Raw genomic sequence first — 27,105 nt, 5'->3', positions numbered from 1 at the left:
ATTTAGTATTAAATCATAAATATAAATATATTACACATATATGTATTGGAGTTTTAAATATGAAGTAATTTAATGTATACTAATGTTAAGACATTAATGTCTAATAAATACGTTACTGCTATATATAAAAATTTGTATTTTAAGTAAAAGGTAGTTTAGACATTTTGAATTAAATTGATCAAGGTTACTCTGTTAAATATATAATAATAGATAGATGAGAGCTGGTAGCTCAGTGACTCCCCACCCCTTTCAAGGCTCCATAATTCCTTTATATCCAAACATGATATATTTAAGAAAAATTACGTAAAATGCTCAAAAAATGTTACTGACCTCAAATTTTTTTTAAATTTAGTTCTAAATTTTAAATGTTAATATCTTTTCAGGTATACACATGTGCATCACCAACTAAAATATTTTTTAATTCAAAAATATAATAATATATTTTCATGTATAATAACATACTAGCTTATAACCCGTATCATTAGGAGAAAATGCCTTAAATATTATATTTTTTAAATGTAAGTGTCCAAAATATCAGATTTTGTGTTATGTATCCAAAATAACCAATAAGACACGCATCTGTAACGTGCGTATATCTAAGTTGAACATGTTTTGATGAAAAATGCATTCACACAATGCATCACTTTCTAATTGCTTATTCTGGAGAGTACTGTACTTAAATTGAGGTTATTTTAGATTGTTGTATTTGCAAGTTATGTGTCATGTTAGTGTCTTGATGTGTGATGATTGGCATATTAGCGTATTACATGTGAGATACAGGTGAAGTGCGCTGTTCGTACAACCGCAAGAGAGAAGAATAGCGAAGTCGCATCACGCGGATGCGTGCATAATTGGTCTTGCGCATCCCCTAGATGTGTGTGCAAGATTAAACAGGACACTCGCATTTGTTAGATACGTAACAAGAACTGTCGGATACATATATAATGCTTACGCATTTCATGAATACGCATACAAGTGGGTATATCGGGCACTCCTTTCGCTAATAGTCATTTTGGGCATTTCGTCATAAAAATGTGATAAACATGGCGTTCACCCTGCCATGCACTGGTGGTCATATTGTAATTTGTTAACAATCTTATATAATTTTAATAAGTCTAATGTCAATAATATTAAAATAAAATACGATAATATATATTTCATTTTTAGAACTAAATGATATATACATAAATATATAATATTAATATGTTGTGTACATGATTCTAATCTTATTTTTTTTTATAGATGTTATAATATAAATATTTTGATATACTCTTGAATGAGATTTGAACCTTAAATCATTAATAGCATCTTATACAATGTTAAATAGAAAATTCAGTCTAACGATTCTTATCAAATTTGGTTAAGCCATCTACCTGTTATATTGTATTGTATGGGACTAGTGACCAGAATTTTTTACTTTAAGTTTTAATAATATAGCATAGATATATGAAAAAGTCAAACATACAGATAATATATGTTTGATCGAGCATTGAATAACAAAACAAACAAACAAGTATATTTTATAAGAGATAAAAAGTCAACTCCAACCAAATTATTAAATGCACTTGTAAAGTCAACTTAGAGATTTACATTTGTCTAATGTTTATATTTAGTAATATCCACATAACTTAAAACCATATTATAATTGAAAACATATTTCTGATAACATAGAAAACACACACACACACACATACAAATATATGTATTTATAACCTCAATGCATCAACCATCAAAGACCATCATATCCATTTAACAAACCTCCAATGTCTTCCATAACAAAAGAATCTCACATCCACTTCTTAGTTCTTGCATTTTGCATTTCGATATATTTTACAAACACACAAAATGTTTCAGCTAGTATTGCAAGACGTGTTGGTGTGCATATCACAAACGCATTCTCTAATAGTAAATTAGATCTTCATTGCAAATCAAAGGATGATGATCTTGGTCCTCATGTGTTAACAAAATACCAATATGTTGAATGGCACTTTTTTCCAAATTTCTTTGGTAGAACTTTATTTTGGTGTAATTTTGATGACAGGTTTAGAAGTAAAGGTATTGATGTTTATAATGAGAAAAAATATGGTAGTTGTCCGATATATCATCCAGCATATTCTTTCATATGTTATTGGGAAGTGAGAGATGATGGCTTCTACTTTAATCATTATCCTAGCCCTAATCCTCCACTTCCGTGGAAGAAAATGGCGGACTGGTCTTAATAAATATAGTACAAATTCTTGTATTCATATATTCTCTATGTTGGGATGTGTTTATTGTTTTATTAGTTTTTGTACTTCTTAGAAAAAGATTGTTTGGAACATAATTAATTGCAATACAACTATCAAAGATTACCTAGACACATAAAAAATTAATAGGTCTTGTCATAAAATTGTCCTTGTTAAATTTGATATAAAATCAGGATTATTTTATTACTCATTCGATAAAACTTTAAGTATGCTACCTTATTAAGTCTTAGCATGTCTATCATTTTAAATACTGAATATATCATCAATAATAATAAATTTGGTATTTAAAATTTATATCACTTGATATTGGGGACATAATTAATATTCATTAATATTCATTAAGGAGTCCTCAATGTTTCATTGAGGATATTGTAGATTTAGATATAAATTTTGTCCTCATTCACTTTGTATTTTTCTTAATTATCTTGACTCATATGAAAATTTGTTGCCTTGTTTAGATATGAGCAAAATCGAACCGAACCTAACCTAATCATATAAATTCGTTCCGGTTTGGTTTGAAATTTTTAAAAAATCTGGTTAGTTCGATTTTCAGTTAAAATCGTACAAAAAATTCAGTTCGGTCTGGTTTCTAAAATAATAATTTTGGTATAACCGAAATGATACACACACACACACACACACACACATATGTATATAGATAATTACTCAAATAGAAACCACTAAAATGGAAACCAAGAGAAATTATACCTAAATGACCTCACCCACCCCCTATATGTCATCACCCACCCCCTATATGTCATCACCCACCTAGGGCCCACGCTCCCACCCTCACCCCCACTCAATCCACTCCGGTCCCGCTAGGGCCTCGCCAAGGCTCGTCACAGGCCCTTGACAGGCTCTAGACAGTTTTAAAGAGCCAAACTTTGGCCCCACCATGGTCCCACTAGGCCCCGACCTGGCCCTATTAGGCCCCACTTAGACCCCGTCTAGGCCCATCTCGGGGTCCATCCCTGTTCCCAAAACCCGCATCATTCTATTTAATCGCATTGGTTTCTATTTAGTTTCTATTCTAGTAGTTTCTATTGGAGTAAGACTATATATATATATATATATATATATATATATATATATATATATATATATATATATATATATATATATATAGAGAGAGAGAGAGAGAGAGAGAGAGAGAGAGAGAGAGAGAGACAGAGAGAGAGAGACTCCAATACAAATCAATTAGCCTACAAACTAAAAATCCAATTTTTAGTTACTATTTTTAACTGCAGTAATCACTATTTTGTACATCATAGATCACTATTTTGTATATAACATATCTCTCAAATATAAATACATACATACATATATAGAGTTGGGCTCAATGGAGACCAAAAACTTTGGAGTCCTTAAAGACTACAAGATCTACCGTTAAAATAATCTGGCAATTAATGGACATGATTAAATATTCTTTGTCCTACATTTGTTGTCCTGCATTTGTAGTAATCTAATATTAATAAATTACACTATTCTTGTCCTGCATTTCTAGTAATGTATTATTAATATTTTTGTCCTACATTTCTTGTTTTAGTTTTAATTCAAAACTATCTTTATAATTTACACTATTTTTGTCCAGCATTTCTAATAATGTAATATTAATAATTTGTCCCGCATATTTCCTGATATATCTAAGTGTTATTTTGTCTTGCAACAAATTCAGTTCGTTGCAGGACAATGATAATGAGTTCAGTGCCAATCATAGCAATGTCCAACTACATCTTTGTTTTGTATGCAATTATTATTTTGTTTGTTAGGATTTCGGTGATTAAACATTAATATTATGGAATTATTATTTTATGTTATGCGGGATTTAGAAGTACTGCTTGTTGTTCACCGATTTAGAAGTGCATGACATGATAGAGAGAGAAAACGAATGTGCTGGACAAATAACATGAGCCCTTGGATGTGTAAGAAATGGATGGCTATGATAAAGTCTCTCCATCTTCCACAAAATTCGGTCTCCATAGAACTTTTCTCGACATATATATATATATATATATATATATATATATATATATATATATATATATATATATATATATATGGGTTGCACTCCACACAGAACACTTTTAAAAAAGAACAACACAGAACACTATCAAAACACTATCATAACACTTTTTCCCTTCATAAAAAATGATTTGTTATGATTATAATTACATAGTTAAGCACTAACTAAACTTAATATATGAAATCTAACATCCAAATCTATCCAAATTATTAATATGAAATATTATAGAATCCTGAACAGAATACAAAACAGAATCTAGAAAAGAATCATGTATATATTCTTTACATGATTAATATCACATAGAATCATGTTATTTTTTAATATATATATATATATATATATATACATCTATATATACATATATATATACATATATACATATATACATATATATATATATATATATATATATATATATGATACGTATACTACCATCATCTTCACCCGAATCGTAATAACAGCCCTCTTATCATCATTACTAGCCATTTCTATGACTTGCCGTCATCGCCTACCATCACCAATAGTCACGGACACTTCGCATCATAACTTACCAAAACTAGCGACTACTTACCAATACCATACACCTTCTCTTACGGCGTGTTACCGTCAAGAACCTTCCTAAAATTGAAATTGATCATCCATAATCAATCATCAATAGTATAGGTAAGTAGATTTTCTAAATTTTAAGTAAATTTTCTAAATTTTGAATAAAAAAAAATCACTATTTATATACTGTATAAAACAATGATTAGTGCAACAAAAATTAGTGATAGTCGTAGTTATAAATACTGGTAAGGAAACTAGTTTTTAGTTTGTATTTAAGAGTTGGTTGGTATTTGATTATTTGCTTATATATATATAATTTTTAAATTATATTTTTATATAAAATTACTAATAAACCTAATAAAACAAGGAAGGTAAATCACCATGGAGACACATCATGATCATTAAATTCATATTCATATAATGAAAATATGTGGTCCTAAGTTCTAGTTTTAATATTGATTCTAATTTGAACCTCACTCTATATTGCTCAGATACGGAGCACTAAAATACAAATCAAAAGAAATTACCCGTAAACAATAACACCCACCAACTATATGTCGTCACCCACACCCACTCCTTATATGTTGTTACCCACCCATCCTCACCCTTAGACTTGACATAAAATAGATATGAATTGGTTTTAGATCAATAAATTTGGATTTGGATTTGGTCGCGATCCAAAACCATATTTGATCCATTAAATATAGTTTAAAATTGATTTGGGTAAAAAAATAGCTTAGGGTCAAAATATAGATTAACCATTTTTTTATTTAATTAAATGAGAAAATTTTATACGTCCAAAACTACTAAATGGAAACGTCGGTTCACCACATGGCAAATAACAGAAGCCAAAAGTGTGCTTGCTTCCCGAAAAGCATGTCCCTCTTGACGATAACACCCTCATCTCTCACGCGAAATGTTCACGTGTAACCTTAACCAGCTCGTACAGAGCAGTTGCGTTCCACCCGCCTGTGCGTGCTCCTCAACTCCAGACGCCACTCATTAAATATAACAATCAAAACAAACATGTTCTTGATTGATATTATGGGTAATGTGGATATCAGATATTTTTAACTCATATAATTTAAATAAATATATATACCTTAAACCCAACCCATATCCAAATAAAAATATGTAATATGTGATATGGACTGGTTTGATTTGGATTATTAGATTTGGATAAAAATTGTCATGCCTACTCATCCTCAATCCATCCTGAGTCACTAGAACCTCGTCAAGACTCTTTGCAAGCCTTTGGACAAGCTCTACACAGCCCTATGTACCCGAAAAATGTAGATCAATATAGTCTGTGAGTTTATGACTAATAAGATCATGAATAAATATATCCAGATCAATTTCATGACAAATAAATTAAAATAAAAAAAAGTAACCCTCATAAGAAATTAAATGTAGACAATTGTACAGCCCACTTTTACAACCAACAAATCGTGATCGTTGGTTGGGTGAGATCTACGGTGCCGGTTGCGTACATCAGTGACTTAAAGTCACTGATACCGTGACTTTTATCACTGATGTCCTCTCCATAATTTCTTTTCCTATCATACCCTTACCGCATTGATAACAACAGTGAGTTCAAGTCCCTGATGGTGTATACATTAATAACAACGGTGAGTTCAAGTCTCTGATGATGTACAATATTATTTACATTTTTACTAAATGATCCAAACTTACGGATGTTAAGGTTTAAATGTATTAATGATATTAGATAAATTTCAGAAGGAAAAAAATAACTCTATTTGTATTGAGATTTTAGTAGTCAAGTAGTAGTTTGTTTGACTTGTACTATTATCGTGTACTTTATCATGTATTGCTCTTTATATTTTTAAAAAAATATTGATTGATAATCCAACAGTACGGATGTCAAGGGTTATATATTTTGATGATATTAAAAAAGTTTCAGAAGAAAAAAAATAATTTTCGTTTGATATTTTAATAGTCAACTAGTGGTTTGACTAATATTTTGGTTATTTGTAAATAAAATTATTTTTCAAAAATATGTCTGAATGATAATAAAAAATATAAATTATATTATTAGTTATAAGTAATGAGTTTTTATGTCAAGCAAAATAATCATTTAAATTGAAAAGATACTATGTGTTGTGTTGAAATTGTGCAAAATTCCATCCTTTTCATTTTATTGTTCTTAAAAAATCATAGACTTAGTTTTTTTTCGTTAATTGTAGATATAACGAAACTTCTATACCTTATGTTAATCAAATGCTAAACAAAAATCAACATTTTTTTTTGAGTTTTACTTAAAATCATGTTAGTGACTTGAAGTCACTTGTATTTACTTGGAATTTTTTTCCTGTGTCGTTTATTTGTTACTTGGGATTCTTTACAAGCCTCTATATCAATCTCCAGAATTACAACAGTGACTTGAAGTTATTGATATTCTTTATTTAGAATTTTTTTCAAGATTACGCATTAGTGACTTCAACTCACTAATGTTCTTTACTTAGAATTTTTTCCAACCCTCTAGTTTTGGGGAGCTACTTTAATGATTTCATTAGTGACTTAAGGTTACGAATATCCCCAGAATTACATTAGCGACTTCAAGTCACTGATGTTTTTGACTTAGAAATTTTTTCCAGCCCTCTAGTTTTGGGGAGTTACTGTAACGTTTTCATCAGTGACTTAAGACCACGGATATCCCCAGAACTATAACAGTGACTTGAAGTCACTGATGTTCTTTACTTAAAAAAATTTCCACCGCTCTAGTCTTGGGAGCTAATATAATGATTTCATTTCATCAGTGACCTTATTTATGATTTTTACTAGGTAGTTGGGGTGTTGGTATGTTGTTGGCTGATGTAAATTAAATGCAACATCAGTGATCTCATGTCACTGAAGGTGAGAGGGATAATACCGATATTTTAGATTTTTCGCTTAACGTCAGTGACTTCCAGTCACTGATTAGTGATTTAAAATCACTAACATAGCTATTTAATATTTTCTTCATGCGTCCGGTAGATCATGTCACTGATGTACTTCAATTAATGCACACTATTAGTAACTTGAAGTCACATGATGTGTGCATATACTGTGACTGATGGTGTACACCTTCCTCCCCTCCCCTGTACAATTGTGTACGTGTAACCGGCCCCATACATAAAATTAAAATGGGTAAAGACATACCAATATGATCAATAAGTATCTTGATAAGATGATTTCATTTATCAGCACGTGTTAATAATATTTAATCAGATTTCAATATATTACAATTTTCAATATAAAAAATATGTTGATCTTAAATATTACAACTATAAAATTTTGAATTATATACTTATCTTTGATTTGCATAAATAATTTTGTTTAAAAAATAATTTTTTTGACAAATATGACTTATAGCCTTAGAAGTGAATATTTATTCTGATGAATTCTCAGTTGAGTGAGAAATAAGCTCTTAACCACTGAGCTATCCAATAATAAGAGACATATCAGCATGTATATATATATATATATAACCCTTGGGGGCCATGTTTGCTTCTGAGGGATTATGTCCCTAACGATGAACTTATTTACACCAAATCAAATTCAAAGTTATTAAAACTAATCTGACATTTTACTTCATAATTTGAGTCTTTTATTTTAAATGACCTCTTGTAATGACACATCAGGGAATTTGCCAACATCCCGTCCCGAGGCCGCTTGCTTTCATGCAAGGCAATTCCCCAAATCTTATGCTGACTCAATAAGATTCTGATAATTATATTATTTATTACTCTTGCTCCTCCCTTGTTAGGGTATACACCATGGTGTGTAAATCTACCCAGGAACCTCATCATTCGGGGTCCTCTAACAAGGTATCTATCTGATAGTACTGGAAACTTGTCAAACATTTCTTTCATGAGCTATACGCCACAGTTCAGACATAAAAAACCACACTGGTTGCAATTTGCAAGTGCGAATAACCCATTCTGATATTTGTTGTAAAAAAATCTATTTTCACAAGTTGTAAAAATACAAAACAGGAAAGAGTAAAATTGAGATTAAACAAGCTTCTTCTAGAAAACATTGTTTTTCATAGAAGGGGTCTATCTATGTGTATGTGTATATATATATTAAGATGCTACCCGTCCCATATTTATGTATATATTACAAATGCTCACCAGGAGACCAGCGAGCCCGAAAGATGCCTAGGTAGAAAATCTATTGTTAACCTGCAGAATATAAAACACATACACAATAAGAAACTTGTACATATAAAGTTTAAAACATTCTGAAAATTGACCAAAAAAAAAAAATTGACAGCTCACCAACAAATATATATCGCTGAGTTCCAACTAATGTTCAAACTGTAAATAACTTTAAACTGGTTCTACTCTGTGCACCTTTGTACCCAAAACTCTTGTGGACAAGTAAAATGTTGGTCAGACTTCAATATCGTATATCACAGACCAGACTAACTGTTAACTCTAGATAGATCACCACATTGGCCAATCTGAAGGCACAAATCAAGAGGGCAGCAATCAAGGGCGTTTCTCTCTAAAAAACAACAATTGTGCATTGACGCCTTCAGTCAGAATCTGAGTCTATAGAAAGATATAATCTGTGTCTTACAGAACGCCGCTGGCGAGGAAATGTGAATGGGCTACCTGAAGCTGATTCTTCTCTATTTGTATTGCGGGGTCTACTGTCATTTGAAGAAAGGTTGGAAGATCTGTTGTCATTCCTACCAAGATGCAAAGAGGCTGCATAACCATATATGAAACGAAATCAGCAACATGCAAATTTTTCGTTTTTTTGTAGATGATACAAAGATAAAAGTCTATCGAAAAAGGAGAAGGCGAGACCCAAAACAAAATTTAAAGTCCATTGAGTTATAAACTGCAGGACAAGCAAAATATTTGGAGAAGTATAAGGAATACCGCTGAAAGAAATTGATTATTTGTAGCATGAAAAATAAGAGTTTGTCCCATTAGTACAACATATTGCATGCTAACACTGGTCTCCTTGTCAACTAATCAGACTGTCAGGTAAGCATTTAATCTCGCTACCAGGACTTCTCAATTCTGCCATCATCCATGTGAGACATACTTAACATGGGTGTGGTTACAACATTTAATTTGAAACCAGACAACTAACCCACTTGTGGTCGAGTCCAAAATGTATTCTGTGGACTCTATCCAACAGGATATTAACTCAACCTTTTATTATTATTTAATAATATTCATATATAATTAATTCAAGTGACTAAATTTATATATAATTATTCAAGTAAAAGCCAATATTTTACTGAAAAAACCATGACACACAGACACACATATATTTATAATAATTCTATAACTTACTATAAACGCTTAATTCTCACCCCCATGTCCAATTATAAATCTAGATACAAGTTCCCTAAATTTTTAAAAAAGAAATCCGAAGTTTGGATGCACACCCTTTAAAGCAAGAAAAGAGCTTTGCAAAGGTCACATGTAAAGTAGCTGTTATAAAGAGACAATATTCAGAAAAACAAACAGAACAGGCAAAAAGAAATGTCACATATACAAAGCCCATTGTCACGGGTTTAGAGTTTGATTTATTTGGGGCGTGACACCATGCACGTGCTGGCCAATGAAGTGATCGTACCTTCTTCTGAGGGTAACTGCTGCTGTTGATTTGAACCACTTGCAGCTGTATGCTCAACGTGAGTTCCATTGTTACAGTTCCCAATCCTCAGAGAAATCCAATCCTCAGTAGATATTCCATGTGACATATCTGGTTGGCCGCTCAGACCAGTCTGCACTGTTTCATCAGACGGCCTTGTAGGAAGAAAAATTTGAAGGGAGGGATCATCTCTACCAAAGGCCAAGGGGTTATCAACCAGTCTATCATGGGTGTCGATAGAATTATGGAAAGAAGAGTCGGGGAGAATAGCAGATGAGCCCAATGGGGTATCGGCATCTAGTGAATAGCTATTTATTAACGGACGTGAGACATGTGGCAGATCAACTATTGTAGTTGAGATATCTGCTTCAGAGCCAAATAACTGAAAACCCGCGCCTCCTTGATTAGGAGGTGGTAAATGCCAGAGAGGCACCCCAAATTCTTCATCATTAGTATTAAAAAGTCCCAGACTCGACCCCCCTGCAGGATCAATGGTAGAATTTCCAGGATAAGGATCTGAAATTCCTTGTGCAGGAACTGTATATGTAAATCCAGCAGTTGATCCATTGCTTTTATAAGTTGGTCCAGAAGACATAATAGGCTCAATTTCTTCTTCTGAATCACTGAGGATGATAACATCAGGCTCTCCTATAGGTGCAGATAGATTTTGGTCCCCAAATCCATATAATGGGTCAGTGAGGAGAGGAACAGAGTCGAGCTCAATCCCATTGTTCGTCGTGAAATCACAGTTCGTACCCCCTTCCTGATTGACACTGGGATCTTCATCTTTACCACTTCCAGTGGCACTGCTGCTCATTATTATATTATGACCATTATTGTCAAGATTACCTTGTCGTCTATTCCCAAAGGAGTCGTCAGGTTTGCTGACTTCCCAGATCCCATTATGGTTCTTTTTTATCCCAAGCTTTAAACCAGTATGTATTTCTGAAGTGCATTCCTGTTTAACTTGATTGATTCCTTCGTACTTAGATATAGCTTCTTTGTCTGTCTGCATACACAAAGTGCCATCGGCGAAGTGCCATTGTGTAAGATCCCCAAGACCTCTTCTTTCATTTACCGGCTTCACACGCCAAGAACCATCAGGTTTTACCTCAATATCCGTTATATCTTCCCCACAAGTTAGCATCTTTATTCAAGCAAAACAAAGAATTAAAAAAATGTATCTGGTGTAAAATTTACAAATGGAGTTAAGAGTATTTGATTTACCTTTGATGTAATGCGATTAAAATATGGGTCAACAATGATATTCTCCAAAGAATAATTCTTTAGACAAATAGGGCACTGCCACTGCAGAAACACAAAATGATTGGCAAGTTAAATAGCTGCTAAAGGAAAAAAAAAATGAATGAACTAACAAGATACCACGGCCTAATTACTCGTAATTGCTTGCCTTTCGTGATCTTTGATTCATTTCCACGAACACATCAAGATCAAAGCATCCCATGTGGACGCAAGGTTTAAATCTTCCAGCGACCTTCATTCTTGAGCCACTCATCTGTATCATATACACATCAATTAGAAGGCAGACCTTACCTTCATAAATATCACAATTATAAAAAAAAAATAAAAATAAACCAATGACCTTACTTCAAACACAAATATTCATATTGATAATAACTAATACACTGTATTTTTCCTGAACCATGACATAATTGAAGTCTTGCACAGCAGCTGACAACGTTCAAAAGCAATATTTATAAACAACAAATGGAGCAATGCTTTTATTTCCAACTATATTTTAGATGCTTGCAACATGATAACAAGTTCTGTATTGATAATTTAAATTCATATATACAAAGTAAACTAAAAGAATCGAGATAATTTTGTCAAAAAAGAAAAAGAAAAAAAAAGAATCGAGATAATGGAGAAGAACTAGAGTTACATAATCAAAATCATAGTTTTCAGGGCTAGGAGGAATATTATGTGAACATTTGTCGTGGCAATAAATCATAAGAAAATTAAGCAATATAATTCTTATTAACCATGTGCCACATATAATGACAAACTTAGCAGCTCAGGTACAAGAACTTCAACGGGGAAAAATCTAGAATTTTACAAGATTCAATTGCTACAATTATTAAAATAAAATTAATATGAGCAGTAATATTATATAATAGAAAATCAACAACTACTACTTACAGGACAACACAGCTTAACCGGAATAGAATCAGCAACTACTTCCAGATCACTGTCGCTATCAGCATTCTCTGTGCTAGCTCCACCCCCAACACACCGCCGAACACGGGCAAGAGAATCTTCAAATCGCTCTCCATCAGATTCCTTTGGAATCAGCGCAAGAATCTATTGAACAAGAGAAGAGAAGATAACCAGAATATGAAAATAGTTAAGAGATGCCTACAAAAAAGAGAAATATTTATAGCCAGAAAGTTTCGTATTGAGAAGATTTCAATTAGAATGCGCATGCTAGTAGAAAATTTGAGTGTGCAAAAATAATAAGTAAACGAAATAGAACAGTACCAGAGAGTCTAAGCATGTATACTAGCTAAATGCAATACCCGAAATGAAAATCAACTTCAAAAGCAGATGAACATTATCAAAATACCCAGAAAACATTTATCTTAACAGAAAAATGAACCTAAACATTTGTTCACGAGGCTACTAGTATAGTCATCATATGTAAGTGCCACTATGATGTCACTCAACATCACAGTTAGCAGTAGAATCCTACAATCAGCACACTACTAATATAAATGTATGGAAAAATCATTTTACACCAGGATTGAACCAATAATGCAAAACTACGGCAGGCCTACAAAGAGTTCACTCCACTTTAACTGCATTCCCATTTTCATTTCTCCACTTTTGGAACATGAACAAAAACTATATTCCTTTCCCCACCGATAACAGAGTTGGAGCATACTGTGCGTTTGTACTTGCATAACCAAACAAGACAGTCTACTGCAGCAGCATTCTAAGCTCCTGTCTGACTGTGCTTCATGCAATATTATGGTATATTACTACCCTCGAATGAAGTACAACTAAGTAATGTTTGAGTAATTGCATGAACTACACATACAATATACTGTAATAAAACTGCTGTGAGGCCTGAGGCTACCAAGATTCTTGGACATCAAGGCACACACTTAAAGAGTTTATAAAGACCTTGAAAGCGCCACAGCTTCTAATTATCTCCGGGCATGCACACCCATGAGGCTTTTCAGTTACAACTATACAACATACAGATAGTTATTTGTACAATGTAAAAGCGTTCCTGATTTATGTATATGGAACACTTCTCACTATTCCATAATTATTGATAAATTTGATTTCAGTCCAAGTTCAGTAGCCATTAGACAAGCCATAAATTCATACGTTGTGAATTAATAGAACTCCCCATTAATTAGCCACCGCTTAGAAATTCCAAGAACACTTGATTTATGATCTTATATAATAAATAAAATCCTATATAGTATTTAAATTTGGAGATTCTAAATGGTTTATGTTAGTTTAGATCGAAGGCACATAATAATGTATTACATACAACTTCATGTCAACTAAGAGGTACAAACAAATTACAATATACATAAACAATAAGCCACTTCTTCAACAGGAACACTTTGATATGTGGTTTTACAAAAAGAAAATATCCTACTCGGGAAAGAGGCAGGCCTACCTGTTGAATTGTACGCCTCTTTACAATTCTTACGCCCATACAGAATACTCGAGCATCACATCCTGTCAAGGAAATCTTATTGTTTCCATCTCTGGTGCAAGGTGTTATCTGACAAAAGTACAACCACCACTGTCAAACAAGGGGACTCAAGTGTTTGTAAAAGTAAATACGATAATTTTAATTTAATTCAAAAAAGCTCTATTCTCATTTGATCAAACTAAGAACATCACACAAAGGAAAGGAAGATAAATCATGGATGCATGTTTGCAGCAATTATTTGGATATATATGGAGTATACAGAAGTAAAAACACTCACAACAGGACCATCATCACGACCATTGGCTCCTAATAATTGCGAACCAGGTCTATTTATTACTCGCACTGGCACACCTATTTACCAAAATACAAATTCAAGAGTAAGTAAAAGAAGAAAACTATAAGCTCAGAGCAATTACTTAAAAAACATCAAATATTACGGATAAAAAAAAAAACAAGATGGCAAGTCATTATTAATATCAAGGTAATGCAGCATGAATTGACAAAATAAGTCCACAGCAATGATTAGGATTTAAAATTAGAACAAGGAATGTTGCTTAAATAACCCGTCAAAAAAGATATAAGAAAGTCCATACCATTGACCTGTAGATCTGCATATTGCGGCCACTGCATTCTAAAGGAGACCTTGTCATTTAGAAGGATACACCATGCCTACATATTGATGAAAACCATTATGAGAATAGCAAATTCTTAATACAAACGTAGAAATTATAAGAAATCAAATATAAGAGATCAGACCTGAACATCATACTCTGGTCTTGCCAACAAGTCCTTGTCCGCTCTTGTAAGTTGAAAAGTTTTCTCAATACTCTGAACTGGATTGGTACTGAAAATTTATTTTAGTAATTGCACCACAGGCTAAAATTTAACTCGTCTACAATATATTGTGCATCACACACATTACCACACATTTAAAAATCACATATTCATCATTAAATTTAAATTCCCGGTAAATAATCCGAATATCCCACAAATATGCCACAACAAAACATATATAAAAAATTAAAAAGCATGCTAAGAATATAAAGTGAAATCAGAAATGGATGCATAACCTTCGATGACTAAACACATTTATCTCCAAATTTTATAAACATAAAAGTCTTTTTTGCTGGTATGTCCCAACTATTTATAGTTGTAATTTCAAACATGTCCTACTAACAAACTTCTTCATCCAAATAATTTTACAGAGACACTTTACCCTTACAAAACAAAATCAATTGAAATTATGAAATAAATGTAAAACAAATATAATACAATATTTACAATTGCAATACTTTAAATCTAAATTTGACATCAAATCATATAAGTGCATATATAAAATAAAATTTGTTCCTAAAACTTTAACTACATAACTTGGTAAATAAAAACAAATATTACTTTTAAAGTCCAACCAATCATTATACATATCACAAGAATCAAAAATTCAACCTCATCATCATTCAAATAATTAGATAATAAAGAATATGCCTTTAAACATCCATTCTTAAAATATAATCGGTATTGATCAGATTATAATCCATAAATTAAAGCAACAAAATAAACTAAGGGTACTTAGTCTTAGATCTCGGATTGAAGTGTGATAATAAGTTAACGGACATATGTTAATGAACAGTTTTAAAAACAAAATCAGTTCCAAACAGAAAAGTAAGAAAGACACTGCGGAAGGCATTCGTTCAACTAAAAACAGTATTAAATAGATCACCTGACATATTCACAATAATCACAAGGTTTTTACAATGAAATGTACAAATTTTATGCTATAAACAATCAATTTAGACAAGGAACTATAACAAAATATAACTCCCTCACCCATCAGTTGGAAGATTCGTAGTGATCAACTTCACAGGATATAAAGGATTTGCAACTGTCACCCAGAATCTGCAAAGGAATACATTCAGAAGATCATAACCAATAGTTCTTACTGCCGGAAAGAATTAGGAGTATAAAGAATGACATCAGCTGAATAAAAAAGCATCAGGAAATTAACCAACTACAGTAGCAATCAATTAGAGATGGTTTATCTCCCTATATTTTTCCCTGTAGGATGTATTTGTTTAATAATGACATTGTGTCCATTAGTAAGAGTATAGCAGATTGACACTAGCTATTGAAATGTTGTACAGTTTCAACACTGGCATCAGCTACATAAAAACCATCAGGAAAATTAGCCAACCAAAGTAGCAATCAATTACAAATAGTTTATCTCCCTATATTTTCCCTGTAGGTATGACAGAGATCAGCATTAGTCTCTTTTCCCTCCCTTGTGGCCGCTGGCCAGAATATCTGAAAGAAGTGTCTCAATTTGAAACTCATCTTATGCAGCACAGGGACGTATTTGTTTGATGATGCCCCTGTGTCCTTTAGTGAGATTATGGCAGCTTGACACTATGATATTGAAATGGAGTACAATTCCAACACCGGCATGGGTTTCAAAATCAAATATATTATATTTCCGCGTAAAAAGCATCAAATAAACCTGTTAAGACATTTCTTTTTTCAAATATATGTTACATGTTACCCAAAATTATGCATCGACTGCATATTGGTCCAAAACCAATTTATCTATTGCAGCACATGTGAAAGTTTGCTCTGTTGGTTTCCTATATCAAATAGATTAAAACCGTTAGACATTTTAATAATTAAAATGCTTGCAAAGGTTTAAGGTTCAAATCCCCTCCACGATATATTAAAATTATATATATACATGTGTGTGTGTGTGTGTAAGTAGTTGTAGAAGTAGAAACAAAACATGTTATTATATTTTATTTTAATGAGAAACTATAATTTATTTACACTATAATTTTTTTAAAATTATATATATATATATAGGCACTTGCTCAAATGAGAACTTTCTTAAAATGAGAACCGTGAGAACTTTTCTAATTTATTAATATCTCATTCATTTGAAGGGCCCCGCCAGGGGCACCTTCACAAAAAATGTATATTATTAAGGTCTCCACCTAGCTAGACGAAAAAAAAAATAAAAAAAAAAAAAATCACTGATGACGTGGCAGTGGACTTTTTTTTTGAATTTTTTTTTTTTGACTAGTTAGGGAGAGACTAGTTTTATATACACTTTTTATATTGGGTACCCACTAGTTTGATGTTTAGATTAGTCAAAATATGATAAATTAAGTAAGTTCTCACGGTTCTCATTTTAAGAAGTTCTCAATGGAGTAACCCTCTATATATATATATATATATATTAATAAAAGTGTATATAAAATAATTATTAAACATTAAGGTAGACCTGTGCATCAAACAGGTCATAGGTTAGTATATGTATACAAACAATGGACCAGAAAATGTAAAAAAAGAGCAAAAATGTACTAAAAGAATAGCAAGACATAAGTATTAGTCTCTTTGAATTATGACACATTCTAAAAGTGCATTAGATTTATGTATAATATTAATTTTAATTAATAAATTTGGGAATTACAAATTATATAGAATTGGATTTGACATAATAATTAATATTTAATAATAAACATAAATATTTTGTTTACACTTTAATGTGTGCCAAAAAGTCAGAAGGACTACTAAAAAGGACAGAGTGAGAATGGAAACAAGGAACATGGTACGCAGCCACGTATGGCGATCCGCCGGAAGTGACAACGCACAAGAACACACTTGATTCTTCTTCTGAACAATATATCTATGTCTCTGTCATATGATAAATCAATCGATATTTGTTAAATAGATTATGCATGCAGAGAGATGAAAAGCAGCGAGAAAAACAAAGAAGAATACAGATATATGTATATGTAATTATCTGTATTAATGGCTGCTGGATAAAGTGGGTTTACGTTTACCCCATTGCATCAAGGACTTAAATATGCAGGCCCAATACTAATGTTTTTATATAACTTACTTTTTAATGTTTCAATAACACAGCCCAATAAACATTCTACTTTTTAGGCCCAATTACTGAAAAGGTCAGTAAATTTATAATACACATGTTGTAAACAATTTTATCAATAAAAGTGTATCTCTTATTTGTTAATGAAAATCTTTGCATTTCAAAAAAAAAATGGCTTATTAATTGTTGGACTGGGTAACCTTCCTCTAAATGAATTATAAACATACAACATATACCAATCCAGTTTGTCCTTCTCTGGCACCATATCATCGTTCCAAGTCCTTTGTAAGTTTGTACAACCCCACAAGATACCGAGGACGAAGTTAATAACATACGAACTAGATTAATCCACTTGACTATCTTTAAAAGATGTCACTTTTTACTACATGTTACGTTCAGATGAGAAAACAGGCCCATGTATGGGACATAACATATGCACAAATTCTCGCAAATCAACAATAGAATTTATGCTATCAAATAAAAATGTTATAACCAATATTAGGCTAATATCAATTTAAAATTTAATGCCATATATACATAACAGGGAACTAAAATGTCAAAAATAATCACCGAAATCACTTACGGGTCTGCACGACTCAGTCTGCAAAGCTCACAGTAAAATTTCTCAGGAGGAACTGGTACAACACCTTCTGCATATTTTTCCGGAATAATGACACAACTTTTGTGCTGTCCTATATTGCACTGTGAGTCCTCACACTGCATAAAAGATAGCTATCATGATATGTTCATTTCCATAGTAAACAAAAGACAGAGTTTACATCATATGTGTTTAGCAGAGCCACCTACTAGCACAGCGGGCAATATAACCCCATTATAGTATATATAAAATGAATAGAACCATCAATTACCAGGTACACTAAACAAGTTGTAACTTGTAACTAAGTCCTGGTTTCCTCGTTAAACAATTTTCTATTATTAGTGCAAAGAGTAGCTACTACAAACTCAAGCAAAAAACTTGTATGACTTCTCCATCCTCAGCTGGCAACAGTACAACAAACAATACCCATCCTTCACTATAGACTCCCATTGAATATCACACACTTGTCAGAAGCTACAGGAAACATCTAAAGTCACTTAAGATACATTAAATCCCTTATTTGGCCCCACCACATGATTCGTGTTTTCTAGTTACAGGGCAAGTAACTAGATTAAGTACATCCAACGTTTAAGAGAAAGCAAAGGATAGCACTAACAGTAACTTTAACCAGGTATATTCAAACAGAGACTCAAAACGTAAACAGGTAAGCATAATTGAGCAAGAAAAGCTACTTAATCGTCAATATGTAATCATCAGCGAACGCATTACAGCAACCTACACATGTGAATACAGAACGCACGATAAAACACTAGGGAGTATAAAATCCAAGTTGCATGCTAGTAGTACTGCTATATATCAATTACTAGACATTACAGACAAAAAAGCAAGTCTGTGTTACACATAAATGTGCATGCATGTGTATAGTATATGTGTGTATATCAGTAGAGATGGGGGGATTTGGGGTATAATACATTGATGAGATAATATATATATATATCTGACCTTAATCAATGAATCCGGTAATGAACTGCCACAGGGACACCGAATCTTTTCCATTTGATAATAATCTTTAGGATCTTCATTAAGCTTCACATTACTGGTATCTGAAACAGCCTGCCCTTTGGATGCTATGTCAACTGTTGCACCGGAGACCTGCATTTTTCTGGTTGCAGCAACAAAATTTGTAAATTATGCTGGACTACTTTTTAGCAAAAGATGGTAGTGTGATGCATCAAATAAGGGAAGAAAAATAACTTAATCTGTCCCGGAAATAGCCTTGCATTTTTTCAGAAAGTCAATTGTAACAAATATAAATTTAAAAAATTGCAAGTTACTACGTTTAAACCATCAAAAGAATAAATTTTGAATTTTACAAAATTGTAAGACAGTAGTGATTCTTAATTGTTATTTACTGTATTGTCAATTTGTTAACTAAACCATAAATAAGCAAGTTTTGCAGGAAATTTGAGTAATTCAGAAAGAGGGAATGTAAACCAGATATATAGATATAGCCTAAACATCCACAAATCAGTACTAAAACAAAAGACAGACAAGAAGAACACTAAGCAATTAGGGCCTACTAGATTCCTCGAAATTCACAGAAAACACATACCAGTAAGCAGAAGCGGAAAGACAAAATGCCAATTCTCTTTACGCGTCTAATTAGCAATACAGCTTGCCTCACAGAATAAGAATTTTGGTTACTCACAAAAGTAAAACTTGAACCATTCGCCAACTTTAGCATATTACAGAGCTATGCTCATTACGAATATAATTAATTAAGATGGGCATGTTAGCTATGTTACTCCAACTCTTCTATTTAAGTAGCCGTACCCGTGTCGGACACTTGGACACTCGGACACGATACTTATTTCGTGTCGGATCCTTTGACTAAAATGAGGACACTTTGACCAATTTTAAAATCAAATATGAGTCAAACTTACAATTCAAAAGGAATATGTGAGAAAAAAGAAGCAAAAATGTGATTAAAGCACAGAAGACGCCTAATTTGCAAGATCCCCTACAAAGTCATGTCTAATTTGAGTTTTATTGTTAATTTTTGTTAAGATGTCCAACTTTCCATATTTATTAGTATAATACGACGTGTCCCCGTACCCGTGTCCAAAAATAGGACAGTGTCCCCGTGTCCCCAATTCTCAAAGTTCCCAAGTCCGACACTCGGATACGTGTCGTGTCCGACACTCCTTACCCGAGTCCGAGTAACATAGCATGTTAGTACTCCCAAAATATGAAAACCTTTTCTATTTGAGAGGGGAAACAACGGGAGCAAAAGCTTATTATAAAGATGTGGTCTGTGTGGATATTACTTTAGCAGCAATTACTATGCTACATAATCTTGGTATATAGACAAAGGAAACAAAATCTGCACCCTGAATCTGTAAGTCTTTCGACTTCTGTTTTCTTCGAAAAAACTTTCAGATTAACAGGCATGTGTCGACATACATATTACACAGAAATCATAGCAGAAGTATAGGATATAGCACAACCAAGATAAGTGCATGGCATTATTCAAAGGTTAGCTACAGCCATGAAATACATAGGCCACCTGTATGTGTCATCAATAAGTTTTGCCACCATGTCCTTCCTGGCAGCATTTTTAGGCGCCAACATTCCAGAACCTGCTCAACAATGTACAATAATATTGGATAAGTGCAGAAACAGGATTATACAAAAGAGCAAGACAGTTGAGTTCAAAAACTACTAAAGGATAAAAGATATAACAATCTACTTAAAAGTTTTTCTATATCAAAGCTTAAGCAAAAATTAATACCAATAAACCTATTCCTTTTTAGCATATCCAGAGCGTGTATAGTGGAATAGTGCAAGTTTCATGTCAACACTTCAAGCTTTAGTGAACCACAGTTCGTAACACACACACACCGAGCAAGTAGTAATTACATATGGTTTATTAATTATGGCTTATTATGGCCAACTCAATATATTTTTACATGTGAAGCCCAAGACTTAAGTTAAAAATTATAAATTATTTATAATGTGTAAAAGCCTAATTAGAAATTCCAGACCAATTTCAAAATTGACCATGAAGTTGTAGATCATGCGAAAATTTTACATAAAGTTAATAACATATAACTTTAATTATATGTAGAGTATAGTACATTCAACATTGTAGAGTCAAAAACATAAAATGAATTTAACTGAAAATAAGGTCAAATTTAATTCATAAAATGGGGGACTCGATTTTTAAGCCAGAAAATTTTGTTCGAACTCAAACTAGAAAATATGTTCTGAGTTGAGTTGAGTTGAGTGGAGCCCAAAATAATATCGAGCCGGCTCATCTCAAATTACAGCTGAAAGACTTTCAGAAATAAGCATTTATAAGCCACACCAAACAGACACTTCATAGCAATATACAAGTTATTACATCAACCAAATTTTATGTTTTTGAGTAGCACTTAAAAATATGTCATGTGTGATGAGTAGTGTTCAACAAAAAATAGGAACGAGATAATAATGATAAGATGGGTAATGTAGGGAAACTAATGGAATCCAGTCCTCCCTAGTTTAAAGATCACATTCATATCTCTTTCCCACTGTTCAGCATTCATTAAATTTTGATTCCTACCTTGTGCCATCTCAACACTGTTTGAATAGAAGTCAATTGTACATTGAACACATAACAGCAAGCCAGATGCTAAATGTTCTGAAGTGTCTCATAATTTTAGTATTGAAGCTTGACTACAATATACAGGTGTCAGGTGGCATCTGAAAAGTGAAAGGGATTGCCCAAAGAACCTGTGCTTATTAAATTAAATATAACTTATATCATGCACATAACAGAATTATGCATATATAAAATATAGATACATAATTTTATTATTTCATAGTTCTTTACTCCCTCTGGTCCTTATTATAAGTCACTAAGACTTTTTGCACACAATTCTAGGTGCTTTGACCACACACTTAAAATTATTTTTTTTAAAATTTTCTTTTTCTGAATTAAAATATATATCACATATTTTAATTCAGGAAAAGAAAAAATTTTAAAAAAATAATTTTAAATAGGTGGTCAAAGCACCTAAAATTGTGTGCAAAAAGTCTTGGTGCCTTATAATAAGGACCAGAGGGAGTAGTTGATTACATATGTTGTAATTTATGTGACCCAATTTAAATTGTTCAGGTCAAACTCTTAAACCATAAAACTCCAACTGCATCTTTGTGTGAATGAAAGGATAACTGCATAAAAAGCAGTGTCTGCCGTATTTGAACACGTAAGATAAAACAGCTTACCTTGCTCTTCAGAGATAATTGTCAATATCCGACCAACTAGGTCCTACAAATGGAAATGCAAACAAATCAGATGTAAAATCCACCTAGACAATCCGTAATTAAAAAAACATTACAGAGAACAGTACGCAGCAACACTCGATAGAGAATAGCTAATTGTTCAAAATGTTACATCACAACTTAATTAACTAACTGTAGAACACATGTAGTACACTATACTGCAGGCATGATCATATGGACACTGTGAGAATTCTAGACTAAGAATGTGCGATATTAAATTAATTCCAGAGGTTGACAATTTCCTGTCCAACAAACATTCAGTTTTTATGTTTAATGTCAAACAAACATTCAGTTCTTATATTTCATCAATTCAGGCACATATCATTAGCCACTAAGGATTTATCATTTCGCTTACCCTACTTCTACTAATTCAGCTAGCATCTATTTTCAACTGAAAATGATATAAAGGAAATCCATTCGGTGAACCATGTTGACCTTCACTTTTTATACGAAAGGGGATAGAGATTGAGAGCCACGGACATTAGAAAACTACTTAACTACTGACTGGATGATTAAAAGGCCTAAGGTATTCAACAGAATTGAACAGTGCAGTAAAGTTTTCAAGCAAATAAGATGATAAAATAAATTAAAATTGCAAACACTGGACCTGCTTCTTTCCCTGCTTAGATAAACCAAGATGTGTTAGAACATCCTTGAGCTCTTTTATTCGAAAATATGCCAATTTCTCCTGCAAATGAGATCAAGATGTGCAGACCACTTGTGACCAAAGAGACATTTATAAATTTCATGTATGAGAACAAGCTAGAAAATCTTATTATAATATGCAATCACGCATGCATGCAGACTACTAAGACTAGAGCCGGCCAGTCGGGCAGTTTGGCTAGGCATGACCCGGCACAGCACGTTGACAAATCCAGACCGAACAGGGCCGTGCTCAACCCGACACAGCAAGCATATGTAGACGAGCCAGTAGGTTGGGGGGTGAGGACCATGAACCGGCACGGACCGGCCCGGTGTGCCAATCCAGCACAGGCCGTGCGGCACTGATCAGATGAATAAAGAAAACCGAGAACAAGCTTGGTCTGCCCAACTCGCGTGGTTGTTTCCCAGTATTAATATGTACACAGATTTCCCGAACACATTACATTGCATGCATTATTATCTTTGGTTCTCTCTCTTTGGCTTCTCTCAGTTTTCTTGTCAGTGGAGAGTGTGTAAGAAAAAGAAACTGTAGTTGTATGAAAACAACCGAAATCCGCCAACCCACCCCGCCTGGCTTGCCGTACCGGTCACTGGTTACTTTTCCTGGCTCAAGCCCGGCGCCTACCAGTAGTGCCAGTTCCGTGACTGAGCGGCACAAGCATGGCCCGGCTGTGAAGCGGTAAGGCACGGCTCGAACCGCCCATTTGGCCGGCACTAACTAAAACTGCCGATTCTTGTCAACAGTAGTTCGCTAAATTATCCCATAAAAACAGGAAAAAAATTATTGTGGCCGAGAGGCAGATAAAACTGAAACTTTTACTACTAGTATTTTACTTTTTCAAAGAAAAAAAAAAGGAAACTATATGTAGGCAAAAAAAGAAGGAAATTATTATAATGAAAGCCGTAACTATAGATTCATGCTAGTAAATCCATCCGAGACACTGGAAAGTGAGATACTTTAGATAATATTATAGAGTATAAAAGATACTCGTACTGCAACACACTGATCTTGGAAAAAACAATACAATAAAAAGTCTTTTCATGTTAGTTATAAGACAAAGCAGCACTCACAAGTGTGCATGTACGAATGACCCTCCCTTACATATTTTATTTTAAAATGAAATAGGATTAATCACTGTAAAATGAGTAAGCCCCTCTATTAATATAAATGCCCCTCCCACCCCCCAATTGTCGGTATAAATTACCTCTTATTCAGCTTTGTCCCAACTTCATATGCACATATTTACATAACCCTCCTGTCACATGGTTATCAAAAGCGTGCTTTAAGCGCAAAGCGCACCTATTGGCCTTTACTTTTCCAAAGCGCAGAGCAAATGCAAAAGGCCCACTTTATGCACGCTTAATGTTGAAGCCCAAAGCACAAAAAAGCGATAAAAAGCACGCTTTTGTGTAAATGGGTGTTCTTATTAGATCCGGACATAATTTTAAAAGGGCGGTTAATATTTTATTATATATGGCTTGTTTTAAAACCAAGTGCAGTATACATTCTAGACTTCTAGTCATATACACAATCTGAAAAACCTAGCCTCCTCAATCAACCTCTACAAACCCTCAACAAAGCACAAGTAATTCCCAACGGCTACAAATCTGCGATGCACACAAAAGTGGATCATCTAAATGGCAGCTAGTTGATGAGATCAAAGATGAGGATGTCAGAATGTGTAGGAGATTCAGTTTTCCATCACGATTTTGATGATGATTTTGGTTATTTTGAAAGTGAAGAAGACATTGATGCCCAAACATAAATTTTATCCACTTCTTAATATATTTGAGTACTGTGAATATGGACCTACTTTTTTCTTTTGATTTTATAAATAGTAAGTAGCATTACCAGTAATCTTGGTATATAAAAATATAACACTGACTGTGCATAATAAAAATGGTACCCGACTCTCGTATTATGTCTGCAACAAATTGACACGTGCATTTACCTATTAAGACATCCCACTGCCAATTAACAAACAACAGCCCATTTACATTCTAATCTCACAAATCATCGAATTGATTGGTAGGACCCACACATACACATCCCAAAATGTTATAATTTCACTTTGCTTACACGAAAAAAGGATCTTTTCATTCTCTTCTAGAGAAGAAGTTCAGATAACATATTCCGTGAACCAATGCAATGTATTATTTTTCTTCGGAAAATAAAATGCCGCGAACATACATATAAACATTTAAAGTTAACTTCCGTCACCAAAAAACCACAAGCAGTCAACTCATAACCACAAATACAACTATACTGCAGCAAAACGATATCCAAAAATCACTTTTTTCCCATACAACAGCAATCAGCTGACGAAACACCGAGACCGCAAGCAACCAAACAATCAATTGGAGATACATATTACCTTACAACTTGTAACCAAATCCATATGATTACGTAACCGCGAAAAACCAGCACAAAATCGTTGTTTCTTCAGCCGAAACAGCTCCGCAATCAGCAACCAACCAATCAAACCAGCCTTTCACCTCTCCGACTCCTAATCAATCTAACCACAACACAACACAACAATCAATCAATCAAAACTCCACAATCACACACACACAAACAATCAATCATAATTCCACAGTCAAACACATACAAACAACTCAATTACCGATTAAATTCAACAAATCATCACAAAACTATTGAAAAAGTGTGCGTGTGTGAAGTGATTGAAGTGAAGTGATTAGAGAGATATATAGATACAGAGAGATATGTAAGTATAGAGAGAAGAACATACCGAGCGGTGAGAGGTGTTGATACAGCAAAAACAAGCCGGAAATCTAACCCTTGTGCCATTACATACATTGTGAACCGGACTTATTCACCATTATTCAATTGGGTTTAATTCATGCCAACACATCCGGGTTCTGATTGTCTGTGCTCACGTGCAGTTTTACTCTCGAACTTATCCATCTACTCGGAAATTAAATTTCGATAATGATAGTATTTTTTGGAAGACCTAGTTTTTAGGAACGTAATGAAATTTTTCTAAAAGCAAATTGTACGGAATTCCAATAAATTACCATTAAAACAAGTTTATAGGCTTCCTATTTTATGGGAAATAAAAGAAAAGTCTAAACATTTCAAGAAATAAAAACGACAATTTTAATTTTACTAATTTCAAAAACGATTATATTAGAATTCGGATGAAATAATATTAAAATATTATCATTTTGAAGAGTCTGTGTCATATAAAAGAACATATTATATTACGCATTTATGCTTTTGAAAAAAAAACCTTAAAATCTTTTAAAATTTTATGAATAATTTTGCAAATACGATATGACGAAATCACTCAGTCAAATATATATTGAATGTTATAAGGCAAAAATATGTATCACAAATGAGTTCTATGTATTTTAAAATTTGTAAAGTTTCTAAATTTATGTATTTAATTAAAAGGTACATTACTAATTGAAAGTCAAAAAAAATTTCCAGCAAATGAAGATTTTGACAAATCAACAAATTAATATCGATAAGTAAGAAGTAGAAAATGTAAAAAATAACTCTTTTCAGGGATCATGTGCCCAAAATAATCA

At 33.0% G+C, this 27,105-nt stretch overlaps 1 protein-coding gene across 1 annotated transcript; it reads right to left on the bottom strand.

The window, feature by feature from the left end:
• Positions 1-9,020: 9,020 nt before the first annotated feature.
• LOC108218558 (E3 SUMO-protein ligase SIZ1) lies at positions 9,021-26,444 on the bottom strand. The gene is made up of 18 exons (XM_017391543.2): positions 26,304-26,444; positions 25,929-26,069; positions 23,498-23,578; positions 22,834-22,876; positions 21,131-21,203; positions 19,567-19,726; positions 18,589-18,722; positions 15,956-16,024; positions 14,885-14,972; positions 14,722-14,797; positions 14,406-14,479; positions 14,090-14,197; positions 12,595-12,756; positions 11,846-11,950; positions 11,662-11,742; positions 10,417-11,581; positions 9,435-9,530; positions 9,021-9,324 (listed from the first exon to the last, which is right to left on the bottom strand). Exons 2-18 carry the CDS (start codon positions 25,950-25,952, stop codon positions 9,242-9,244), a joined length of 2,622 nt encoding a protein of 873 aa, XP_017247032.1. The 5' UTR covers positions 25,953-26,069; positions 26,304-26,444; the 3' UTR covers positions 9,021-9,241.
• Positions 26,445-27,105: the final 661 nt, after the last annotated feature.

Source organism: Daucus carota, chromosome 4 (assembly GCF_001625215.2).
Source record: "Daucus carota subsp. sativus chromosome 4, DH1 v3.0, whole genome shotgun sequence".
Lineage (NCBI taxonomy): Eukaryota > Viridiplantae > Streptophyta > Magnoliopsida > Apiales > Apiaceae > Daucus > Daucus carota.
The sequence above is the reverse complement of the archived record's forward strand: the minus strand, read 5'-3'. Positions and strand labels throughout refer to the sequence as shown.